Genomic DNA, 12,314 nt, shown 5'->3' with positions numbered 1-12,314 from the left:
TTTTGCTCCTCATTCTCACAGATGTACCAGGAGACAAAATATTCCCCTAGAGAAAAGACTGGAATTTAGGTTGGGGGGGGGAGTTCAGAGGGACCTCAGCCCCCCCAAATCCACTGAATGACAGAGATTGCATAGGCTTCCACCCAGAGCTGAAGCTGGGGGACAGGATTTCCTATTTCAGAGAGAAATGATTTTCATTGACCACAGCCAGGGAAATAGTGAGCCAGGGATACTCCCATGAGCTAATGCTCCCACATGCCATCATCTCCAGAGATCCTTTAAAACACAGTCTGATCCAGACTGAAAATATCTCATCTTCTGGATACGGGAGTGATAAAAAGTGTTTTCTCAGAAGAAAGATTCTCTGGGTTCTACTCCATCATTTTCTTCATTGTACAGAAACTCCTGGGGGGTATCAGAGCCATTCTCAACCACCTCCAAAGGCTGAAGAAGTGGATGAAAATAGTGGTGATGATAACAGCCAGAGTCAGGTCATAGGGAACTCACCTGTACCCCTTCCTGGACAACATCCTGATCAGAGCTCCATTGCAATCAGCAGCACACAGGATCATGTCTAGGATGTTGAATCTCCTCCAGGCACAAGGCTTCATCATCAGTGCCAAGAAAAGTTCTCTGGCTCCATCCAGAAATTTGTTTTCTTGCTCCAGAGCCACAGGAGACCTGCTATAGCACTACGCCTCCAACTGCTATGTCATGTGCATGGATCACACCATGACGATAATCACGTATCATAAATCTTTAAGCCTTCATACTAAAGATGTGGGAACACTCCCTGCAACACAGGGGATCAAGTATGGGTTCCAGCACAGGTGTTCAACACTTTATAGTGATGGTCAGGCCATTACAGTGTCCACAAAGGCATGCCCATCTGCCTTCCAGATTTTTTAGTTTTCACAACCAATGCCAGCCTCAAGGGCTGGCAAGCACCCATGGAAATCCAAACAGCCTAGGGCATATGGAACCAGGAAGAAAAGGCTCACAGAATGAACCCCCTAGAGCTGAGAGTGGTGAAGCTAGATCTTCAAAGATTCCAGCCCACCCTAAGGAGGAACCATGTCGTGACTACAGTCGCGTATTTAAACAACCAAGGGGGAACCAAGGAGTCTGGCACTACAAACGAAAGCAATGGAAATAATAATGTGGGCAGAACAGTTCCTCCTTTCCCTCAATGATTCATATCAAAGGGGACCTGAACTAAAAGGTGCAGGTCCAAGTGTTGCCTGAATCAGGTTTTCAATCTCATTGTTCAGATGTTCAGCCTCCCTTCAAACAATCTGTTCTCAAATAGTGTTAACAAAAAGAGGCCAAAATACTTCACAGGAGAGGCAGAGCCCAGATCCATGGAGACAGATGCTTTATTGCACAGTTGGCTGCAGGGCCTACTTAGTGCTTTTCACCCGTGCCACTATTGGGGACCATGATCAAGAAAATACAATGAGAACAGGCGTTGGTAATACTGATAACTCCTCACTGACCAAGGAAACCTTGGTTCTCAAACCTGATAGAGCTGACACTGGACTCCATTCCAGCTTCAGTGTAGACCAGACATCCTCTTGCAAGGTCCTCTTCTTTATCTGGACCTGAAACTGCTTCAGCTAACAGCCTGGCTATTATGAGGGAAGTACTAGGGTATGTCTACACTACAAGAGTAGTTCGATTCAACTTAATTCGAATTTGTGGAATCGACCTTACGAAGTCGAATTTGTGTATCCACACTAAGGACACTAATTCGACTTTGTGAGTCCACACTAATGGGGCCAGCGTCGACTTTGGAAGCGGTGCACTGTGGGAGGCTATCCAACAGTTCCCGCAGTCCCTGCTGCCCATTGGAATGCTGGGTAGAGCCCCCAATGCCTGCTGGGGGAAAAAATGTGTCAAGGGTGGTTTTGGGTAACTGTCATCATTGAACCGTCAATCACGCCCTCCCTCCCCGAAAGCGCCTGCGGGCAATCTGTTCGTGCACTTTTCTGCTCAGTGACAGTGCGGACGCCACAGCACTGCGAGCATGGAGCCCGCTGCAGTTATGGCCGTTTTCACCTCCTCGCACCTTATCGTCCACCTCTTCCACAGTCAGCTGCTGAGAAATCGGGCTACTTTTCAATGGTGCTGCAAGCACTGGTGGACCATAGCGGACGTTTGACCAACATCAACGTTGGGTGGCCAGGCAAGATTCATGACGCGTGTGTTTTCAGGAACTGTGGTCTGTTTAGACACCTGCAGGAAGGCAGTTTCTTCCCGGACCACAAAATAACTGTTGGGGATGTGCAGATGCCTATAGTGATCCTCGGGGACCCAGCCTACCCACTAATGCCCTGGCTCATGAAGCCCTATACAGGTGCCTTGGACAGCGACAAGGAACTCTTCAAGTACCAGCGAGCAGCGTGACATGTGACTCTTCAGTTTCTTTACAGAGAAGCTGAACCTGCCCCTGTTTCTTTACCCAGTTACTGTTGACTATCCTCTGCAGTTACATAGCCCGTTCACCCCATTTCCCCCACTTCCAACACACGTGTAAAAATAAAATACATGTTCCATTGTTACTTAACAAAGGTTTCTTTATTAATGACTTTGCGTTAAAGGGTTGAAACTGGGATGCAGACTGTGCTGCGTAGGGTGTGCAGTGATGTAAAGACCACCTCTAAACTCGAGGAATGACAGGCTCCTGCTCCTAGAGCGGTCCGCAGTGCCAGACTGCTTGTTTCAATGGAGCCTGCCATCCCTCCTTTTTGGGATTCTGTGTGCGGGGGCTATGTGACCTTGTGGCGGAGGAGGATGGATACAGATTCCTCTGCTGCGTGACTCTGCGGTCCAGGACAAGGACCGCTGCATAAGATCTGTAAACGCCCTCCCCCGCTACAAAGTCACGTCCCCCCACACCCACACAGAACCTGGAAACCACCTCCCATACTGGCCAGGGTGCCTACTGACTGCACTGTGTGTGTGACCTGCTGCTGATCCTGCCCCCGTGTCTGTACCCTGGTAAAGGTGACCATCCTATGCAATTACCAACCCCCTTCCCCACCACCCCCTTCAAACACAGTCTTCTGTAAAAAAACATGACGGAAACAGTAATTAACAGCAACATATTTTTAATAATTAACTAGACAGTTAGGGGATGAAATTGGGATTTGGGCTTGGGTGAGTCAGGAAGGGAAGGACTTCTCAAAATTTAGGGTAGGAGAGCTTTTGGGTACTTGAGCACTCTGCTGGGGTGCAGTGACAGTTTTCACGGCCCCTGGTGCCCCTCCTTCTGGTTATTTTGGGTGAGAGGGGTATGGGACTTTGTGGCGGGGGAGGGCGGTTGCAGATACACTGAAGGGGGGGCTCTGTCCTCCTGACTGCGGTCCTGCAGAACATCCACAAGGCGCCGGAGCGTGTCCGTTTGCTCCCTCATTAGTCCAAGCAGCGTTTGAGTCGCCTGCTGGTCCTCTTGATGCCACCTGTCCTCCCGTTCGCTGTGTGAGCGCTGGTACTGAGAGAGGTTCTCCCTCCTGGGGCATTTCCTGTGTGGCTGGTCAGAGCATCCAAGCTCGGACTGCTGTCCAGAGCGTCAACAGAGTGGTGCACTGTGGGATAGCTCCCGGAGCTACTAAGGTCGATTTCCGTCCACACCTAGCCTAATTCGACATGACCATGTCGAATTTAGCGCTACTCCCCTCGTCGGGGAGGAGTACAGACGTCGAACTACAGAGCCCTCTATGTCGAATTAAATAGCTTCGTGGTGTGGACGGGTGCACGGTTAATTCGAATTAACGCTGCTAAATTCAAATTAAAGTCCTAGTGTGGACCAGGCCCTGGAAGGTCTCATTCTGTCCTCCAGCATCATTAAGATATTGCTTTCATCTAGGAGAGTATCAACACAAATATACTCTGTGTGGGCCAGATTCAACAACTGGTGCCAGGAGCACAAGGTGTATCCCAGAAATCCAGGAATTCCAACCATTCTTGACTTTCTAGGAACACATGGACAGAGGCCCTCAGCCCAGCACTATTGTACATCAGCTCTTTGCACCATTGTACATTCATCCCTGCACTATTGCCTGCTCTTAATAGCATGCTATTCACAGGATTCTTTGGCTCCCTGTCAGCCAGTCCAGAGTAGCCGGATTCCTCCAGTCTAATTAGCCAGACTGACAGTCAATCCACTCTTCCCAAAATGAAACCTTTTACTAGTGTTGAGGGCTCTAACAAGCCATCTCTCTGAGTCTCTTAATTCAATGTCAGCCTTTTATTTATCGATTAAAACTTGTTTTTTAGTATCTGTCATGTGTGCCAGACAATGTTTGGGGCTGACAGTCTTATCTATACCAGAGCCATACTGCATGTTCCACAAAGAAAAGCTGATGCTCAGGACATCAGAATCCTTTCTTCCCAAGGTAAATTCCTCCTTCCATACTTCCCAAGAGGTTGTGCTTCCTTTGTTCTGTCCAAAACGTAAATATCCAATGGAAAATGTATCACACCATAGATGTCCGAAGAGTGTTGAAAATCTCAAGCATATAGAATCCATGAGAAGATTAGGGTCACTATTTGTGTCCTTCCACCCTATATGCCAGAGACTCAAAGCTTCCAAGTCCTCCATAATTAGGTGGCTTGACCTATGTATTGTGGAAGCCTACAAATCATTGGAGGTCCCTGTCTCAGGCCTGGTCTACACTAAGAAGGGGGGTCGAACTACTGCGCGCAAAAATTCAGCCGAATGAATAAGCGTTGATGAAAGTACTACCTAGACCTACTCCCCACCCCAGGCCCAGCGCGTCGAACTCCGCTCCCTCTCGACTCCCGCGCCGCCCGCGCGGTGGAGTGTGGTGGAGTATCGTCGCGACGCTTCGCTTCTTCCGAAGTTCGATCTCTAGATCATGATCAGATCGTTTCAAGTTCAAACTCTGTTGAAACCACGAAGGTAGTGAAGGTAAGTGTAAACCTACCCTCAGAAGGGATCAAGCCGCACTCCAGAAGATCTGAAGCATGGATGGAACAAGGAAGTGCATCCACTTCGGAAATTTGAAAAGCAATCACTTGGTCTATCATGAATACCTTCATTATGTACTACATGGTGGACCCTCCAACTTCTGCAAAGGCTCCTTCATCAGGAATGTGCTGCAGGTGGTAGCCCTGAAATAATACAGACCTTTGAGCAAGCTCACAAAAAGGGGGTATTTCTTTTCTACCAAAATTTCACTGCTCACTACTTTCCAGACATCCAGAATTGTGGAAGACACTAGGCTGCATAATGGTGCTTACTGATAATTTCCTTTCTGCTAGCAGTGTTTTCTATGATTCTACCCACTCTGGGTAGCTCATAAGTCAGGGTCATATATTAAGTGGTTAGACCATCTTCCTTGGGCTAATGTATTTATTTTGTTACTTCTAGAATATTTATTAATAATGCTGTTGTGCAAGTTTTACAGCTAGGGAATAACTCATTGGGCAGCGAGCAGCAACAGAGGTGGTATGGTCAGACAATGGAGGCACCAAAACACTGATCATCTCTGTGAGCTGCAGAGAGGACAGCAGCCCAGCCCAGATGTCCAGAATTGTGGGTGATACTGCTAGAAGAAAGGAAATAATTGGTAAGAAATTTTCTATTCTTAACAGTTATGGCCCCTACTGATTCTCCACAACTCTTTGGAAGATGCCCTGAATCAGAGGAACACAGATCTTGGGTTCATTTCCGCAGTCATTGCTACTACATCGAGTCCTCGTATACAAGAAACTGGGCCCAGGCTTCCCGAGAATGCACTCGAATAGGTGAGTATCATTTTTTTAAGAATGAAGACTTAGACACATGTAAAAACAATATTATTCAAAAAATAGTCATCAAACTTTAGATCATTAAAAACAAATTGACTTTTTCAGTGTTAATGATTTTTATTTATTATTTAGATTTCACACGACTTGGACAACAAAACTAGATTGATTAGCTTCACTGTCTAGTTTTCATGCATTAGAAATTTCATAGTTGTTTAGCACCCAGATCAGGTGGAAGACTCTCAGTTTTGGGCACCTCCTCCCAAGCTGGTGAGCATCTGCTAGTGGCAGAAAAGGGAAGCTGGGGGAGGGAGGAAGGAAGAAAAGCACTCTAACCCTCATCTCTGTGGGTAAGTCTGGGAGAACTGCTCAAGGGTAATAACTCATAGAGATTCTGCCTAGATGGTAATCCCTAACCTCCCCCATGTTTCCTTAATTGTTCCAATATATTTCTGACTTCTAGCCAGATTTCATAACAGATTAAATATTAGACACTATATTTCTGAATGTTTAATAACAATTTAAACTCAAGAGTGGGTACAAAGATTTTCAGGAGCATTGCATATAGTTGCTGGGAAGCAATAACAATGTTCAGCAAATAGCAAAAATGCAATATACATAGGCATTTTACTGTGCAAGTGTGTTAAAAATAAACCACTAAAATGATTACACAAATATGTAATTTAGTCATAAGGAAAAGGGTAATTTTACACTAACAAGCAAAATTCAAGGAGAGCTATATTGTGCCATTGTATCACACACAGAACTTCCATTCTCTGCAGTGGATGTTTTGTGCAAAAATCAGTGATATGACACAGCCTCAAGAATTAATTGCTTTCGGTTGTTCATAAAACTTAGAAAATTAGCTTTTCTCCCAAAAGGCAGATTTTTTTCAGTTATGTCTTATTAATGCTTTTTTTCAGATGCTACTTTGGCTTCTGTAGAAGACCATGCTGAATCCATCTTTCTGTCACATAGCATAAAGCCACTTGAAAGTAAAATAACAAGCTTTTGGATAGGAATGAGCAAAAATGTGAATGGTAATTTCTTACTTTCAGTAGTCAATAATATAAATAGACCATTATGGTGTCAGGGGTCAGTACTCAGTAACAGACTTAAAGGTGGCAATTTTGCAACAGAAAAGCTTCAAAAACAGACTCCAATGAGAAACTGCTGAACTTGAATTAATATGCCAACTAGATACCATCAATTTAGGTTTGAATAGAGACTGGAAATGGCTAAGCCATTACACACATTGAATCTATTTCCCCATGTTAAGTATCCTCATACCTCTTGTTAAACTGTCTGTAATGGGCTATCTTGATTATCACTACAAAAGTTTTTTTCTCTTAATTAATTAGCCTCTTAGAGTTAGTGGGCAACTCCCACCTTTTCATGTTCCCCGTATGTGTATATAGATCTCCTTACTATATGTTCCATTCTATGCATCTGATGAAGTGAGCTGTAGCCCACGAAAGCTTATGCTAAAATAAATTTGTTAGTCTCTAAGGTGCCACAAGTACTCCTGTTATATTAAAGTTTTAACCCTGTACTGTGCTTTTTGTAAATAAAATTTCTGCTCATTTTAAGATTTTCCTATTGGCAACAATCCAGGTCTAGATTAAAGTGCTAGCCCTATTTAGAAGATTGGCATTTTTTGAATGACTCATTAATCTGTAATAACCAATAGGAATTTAGATCTGCTTGTGAGGAAAACAGGATTTGGGGGAGGGGGGGGATGAAGTCAGAAAGATAAATATCACACTGAAAATATGGAAGGGAGATAGACAAGATAAATGCTATCTGAGTATATAAGATACTTAAAGACACATTTTGCTAACAATTATTGCATACATATATCAGTTTTAATTCATACTTAAAATTGGAAATAATTATGGTGATTATGTGCTCTGTTTGGCAATTCCTAATCACTGTAGCTTTCTTAGACATGAGTCGGTAGTTAAGATATTATCCAGTACAACGTTCAACTATGATCTGATCTGTCCTGTAAGATACATTTCCCTGAAACCAAAAACTATAAGTAAAATGACTCAATCTGGATGCAGACCAGAGAAGGAGAAAGGCTACTTACTAGTACATTTGATCCAGTAATGATAGTCTTGGTTTGGTGATTAAATCAAAGCTTAAAATATCATCTGGTGGCTGACAAATAGAGGAGTCCTTTACAAACTCTGGGGCTCCATCTGTTGATACCTCTATTCTGGTATTTTAAATACTTTTAAGCCTTTCAACATGTTCTTTCAGTCTAAACAGTTAACCTTTTAACATTAGGTCAGTGGTTATGGAGAGACAACACTGCAGTGGATTTTGTCAACTGGAATGAGGAAGAGCCTTCAAGTTATGGTAATGAGAAGTGTGTCGAAATGTATGCATCATCTGGGTACTGGAATGATGCTCAATGTTCCTACAAAAGAGGATATATTTGTAAAAAATCAGAAAGTAAGTGATATTTGCAATATATTGGGGTTATGGTTAATAATGTGTATAATGGGTGTATACATTAAAATGCATGCTGCATAGTATATTATAGCAGAGCACAAGCTCTGCTATAGTCAAGATATATACATATTACAGATATTGTGTGTGTGTGTGTGTATATATATATATTTATATTTATATAAAAATATATAAAACCATACACATTGAGGGTGAAGTCAAAGATCACTTATACTTCATTAAAGGCCAAATTTTATCCATGTTAAACACAAAACTCCCATTGACTTCAATGAGGTCAGGATTTCACCAAAAATACCACACACACCTGTGTTTAGAAGTAACAAGTTTGGTTTCACCTCATCTTAAATACTGGGGTATATATAAAAATGATTGTTGTGATGGACAGTCTCCCTTTAATGAAAAGTAATATGCTAGAATTGGATTTCCCTTATTCACCATCATCCTACCATGCTGATGGAGTACAGAATTGTGATTCACACCCATGCCAATCTTGTAGCATTCCACAACTCCTGTACTGTAAGGTTTATTATAAATAACGTTTATTAAAACATTTGCACTTCTTTGGTATTAAAATAGTTTTGGGGAAAATACTAAGGATAATTGAACCAGTTCAAATTATATAAGACAAGACCAACTAGAACCTTCCTTCAGAACATGAAATAAACATGATTTTCTGAGGATTAGAAAAGTGTGATTAACTTCACATTTTTATATTTCTGTGCATCTTTGCACTACCTGGTGCTGTTAGGAAACAGAAATACCCTAGTATTGTGAGCAAAGATATTCCAGTGGTATTTCTAAGCCAATTGAGGCGTCTATTCCGGCAAGCCTCCTATTTTAGAAAGCACTTAAGCATGTGCTCAAGTCCCATAGAAGAGAGATGCTTAAAGATAAGAACATGCTAAGGTGCTTTCCTGTGCTGGAGTCTGATGTAGGAAATATTGGAAGTCATGCAAGATCCTGATTTCCTGCCCATATCTCAGCTGAAGAGAGTCTGATACTTACCAGAATTAGACAGCCAAGCGTTCTGAGCTTCACACATTCTTAGCTCCATCTCTTAAGGGAGTTCAACAGTACCAAAAGCAGGGTATGTGGAAGCCACAGATTTTCATGCTTATGGGATGGCACCATCAAGACCATCCATGTGAGTGCATCTGGAATAAATGTCTTGCTTTATTTCTTTTTGAAAGGTATTAAAACAGTATTGACTGAGGAGCCACCAGAGAGGAAAGGTATGATTATTTTCTTTTTAATTAAAGTAAGGAGAAACCTAAATAGAATACAAGCATAATAATTATTTAGAGTAAGTTTCTGGACCATATAATTATTACTAATAGCATTCCAAATTAATAAAACCATATGCATTATTTGTATCTAAATACAGAAAATTGGCTTTCATTTTTAATTGTGGTGTTTAATATAACTTATTATATTTCCTCCTTCACTTCTGTTAGCAAAATCTCTCCAGGAACTGAGAACATATGCGCATATCTTGCTTTTTAAAATTGTGATTAGCAATATCACTTTCCACTCCCACATTCCTGGAATCTCTCATATCATTCTGGTATGCAAATGCTTTGTGTTTATTTACAGGAGAGAAAAAGGATGAAGAGGTTTCTGGATCACCCACCAAGATCACTTGGCTTGTAATTATTCTGGTCATTCTGATTCTATCAGGATCTGGATGTGCAGCCTATTTCTATGTCAAGAAAAAAAAACAAGACAACTTCTTACCTATTGTAACTCGAATGAGTGATACAAAAGAATCTGCCGATAGCCAGGAGCAAGATGAGCATGCTGTTGCCTAGTGGGATAAAATGATTGAATAATATGTCTAATATTAATGAAATTATACAATTGGAATAAGTGAAATCTTAGGCCAACATTGCTTTCTCTTACCCCAAATAGTAGTCTGTTTCACAATCTCTGCATATATGTATACGTAACATACATAAAATATACTGGTAGACATGATTATTCCTTTTATAGTCTTGTAAATTTTCTAGATCTACAAATTTCAGTGTCCAATAAAACATAGTATGAACTATTTATCAAGTGGGCAAATGCATACATTTCAGAGATCTAAAATGAGCCACACAGCAAGGTGAACTAGCATTAAAGCATCTTCAGGTTTTACAGAAATCCGATCTGCCATCATTCGTAAAGACATCCTGTTCATGCAAACTGTGAGAATTCCTTCTGCAAAGCACCGTGCTAACTTCAGTTCAAAGAACCAGCACAATCTTTTAGCTTTTAGGAATGTATATCAGTTCTACATATAAAAAACTGTGAATGAAATCCTGACCCCATTGAAGTCAATGATAAAACTCCCATTGATTTAACTGGGGTCAGGATTTTGCCCTGTGCAGTTGTTTCAATTAGGATAACTTTGGGATATCCATATCTACATCTCTAGAGAGAAGGAATACAGTAGCTCTGCCTTTATGTTAATTTTTCCCCACTCTTTTAGTTCAGCAGTAGCTGTAACGTGCAAAGACTGAAATATTTCAGAAATCTGATTTACAACTTAAGATTCACAGAAATCAAATTATAAAATCATATCAAACTTCAGCCATGTGAAATAAAATATTTCTCCCCATCAATATATAAATAAATGGGTGGAAACCAAATGTAAATGTTCCTTCATTCATGCCTTCAACTCATGTTCTTTGAAATGAGACTGTAATTTTCTATAACTTTGCATTTCTATAATAGTCTGTGAAAATGAACATTTTCCTATCAACTTTAAATTAACAATAAAAATCATTAAGAAAATGATCTGTCCATTAGACAATACTACTTGGGAATGAGGACTTTAGGATGCTGAGCTGCCACTTTTATATGATCTAGTGATGTTTTTGTTTGTGGCTTTGGTCTAGTGCAGCATACAGGTCTCTAAATTAGAGAAATAAAAAGGATTCACAAATAATTTGTAACTAGAGTGTTTCCATTTTTGTTTCAAGTTAACTTGTTTGTGTATTTCAGTATAGGCCCCTCCATGATTTTCCAATCAATTGGCTGCTATAGCAATGCTTGGCTTGAGATGGTATGGGCCAGTATGGCCTACCAGCATTTTGCTGTAATGGGCCTATTCTTGGCTTATTTTATCTTTCTGTAAATTTCAGGACTTCTGTTCTCTATGGTAAGTTGTAGAATGGCCTTTCTCTAACAGGAGGGGAGCTCAGCATCAAGGGGCCTGAAGAGAAAAACCAGCAAATGCAAACGCTCATCTGAAGCAGGAACTATATGGGAATCAGGTACTCATCAAAATACATCTGTGATAGGGGACAGGTTTTCTCTTATGCCACTTTATGGATATTGTGATTAGTCAGAGTACTTGCTTTGTCCCCATGGATAAATGACAAGACAACTTTGACAGACAGTCCTTTGCTCTAGTACTCCTTTGCTCTGCAGTTCCTCTGAGCTCACATCTGGTCACTCTTCAGGTATGGTGCCAGGTACACCTTTACTTGGCTTTTGCTAAATAGTGGTAATTTTAATTAGGCGTCTTTATTGGTTGGTATCTAGAGGGAACTTACGGTGGAAAGAGCTTTATTAATATCACCCAGATAACAGAGTGATACATACATTTCCTTCTTGATCTTTTGGTTTCTTCCCTGTGGCTAGCCACTGCAGTCCTTTGCACCTTAGTGGAGAGGACATGTGTCTATGCCCTTTTGACCGAAGCTGAGTGGGAGGTTAGGATTCAAATACTACAGTGTTGAAGGATTTATAGACTTCATAAGACACCAGAGGATGAAGGATTTTGCTCTATTCTGGTACTTTCTGCATGAAATTTTCCAGCCAATAATTCACGAATCATATTACTGGTAAAAACAAGATTTATTAAAAATAGAGAGAAAAATGTAGTAATATAAAAGAATCTGTTTGCATAACTTACCTAATTCTGCATACTTTGCAAAGGCAATTTTGTAGGCTCCCCTTATATACAAAGGAAAAAGGAACTTCTTCCATCCCTAGAAAGCAAGTCCCTTCTTACCCAACCTACTTATCACGTTGTCAGTGTTAGCATTTATTATCATGAAGGATGAGGTTACCTTAAT

At 41.2% G+C, this 12,314-nt stretch overlaps 1 protein-coding gene across 6 annotated transcripts in view; it reads left to right on the top strand.

Annotated features, from left to right (window-relative positions):
- Window positions 1-11,128, top strand: part of LOC120397230 (macrophage mannose receptor 1-like) — a 58,303-nt gene extending 47,175 nt beyond the window's left edge. For 4 of the 6 annotated variants that reach the window (XM_039522926.1, XM_039522924.1, XM_039522925.1 and 1 more), the window contains exons 26-30: window positions 5,620-5,772; window positions 6,696-6,812; window positions 8,065-8,232; window positions 9,441-9,482; window positions 9,844-11,128. In XM_039522926.1, the coding sequence (XP_039378860.1) occupies window positions 5,620-5,772; window positions 6,696-6,812; window positions 8,065-8,232; window positions 9,441-9,482; window positions 9,844-10,058 (695 nt within the window). In that variant the 3' untranslated portion in view covers window positions 10,059-11,128. Of the gene's footprint in view, window positions 1-5,619; window positions 5,773-5,907; window positions 6,488-6,695; window positions 6,813-8,064; window positions 8,233-9,440; window positions 9,483-9,843 lie in introns of those variants that run through there. The other 2 variants (XM_039522927.1, XM_039522928.1) reach the window with 2 other exon arrangements.
- The last annotated feature ends 1,186 nt before the right edge of the window (window positions 11,129-12,314 follow it).

Source organism: Mauremys reevesii, linkage group 2 (assembly GCF_016161935.1).
Source record: "Mauremys reevesii isolate NIE-2019 linkage group 2, ASM1616193v1, whole genome shotgun sequence".
Classification (NCBI taxonomy): Eukaryota; Metazoa; Chordata; order Testudines; family Geoemydidae; genus Mauremys; species Mauremys reevesii.
The sequence above is the reverse complement of the archived record's forward strand: the minus strand, read 5'-3'. Positions and strand labels throughout refer to the sequence as shown.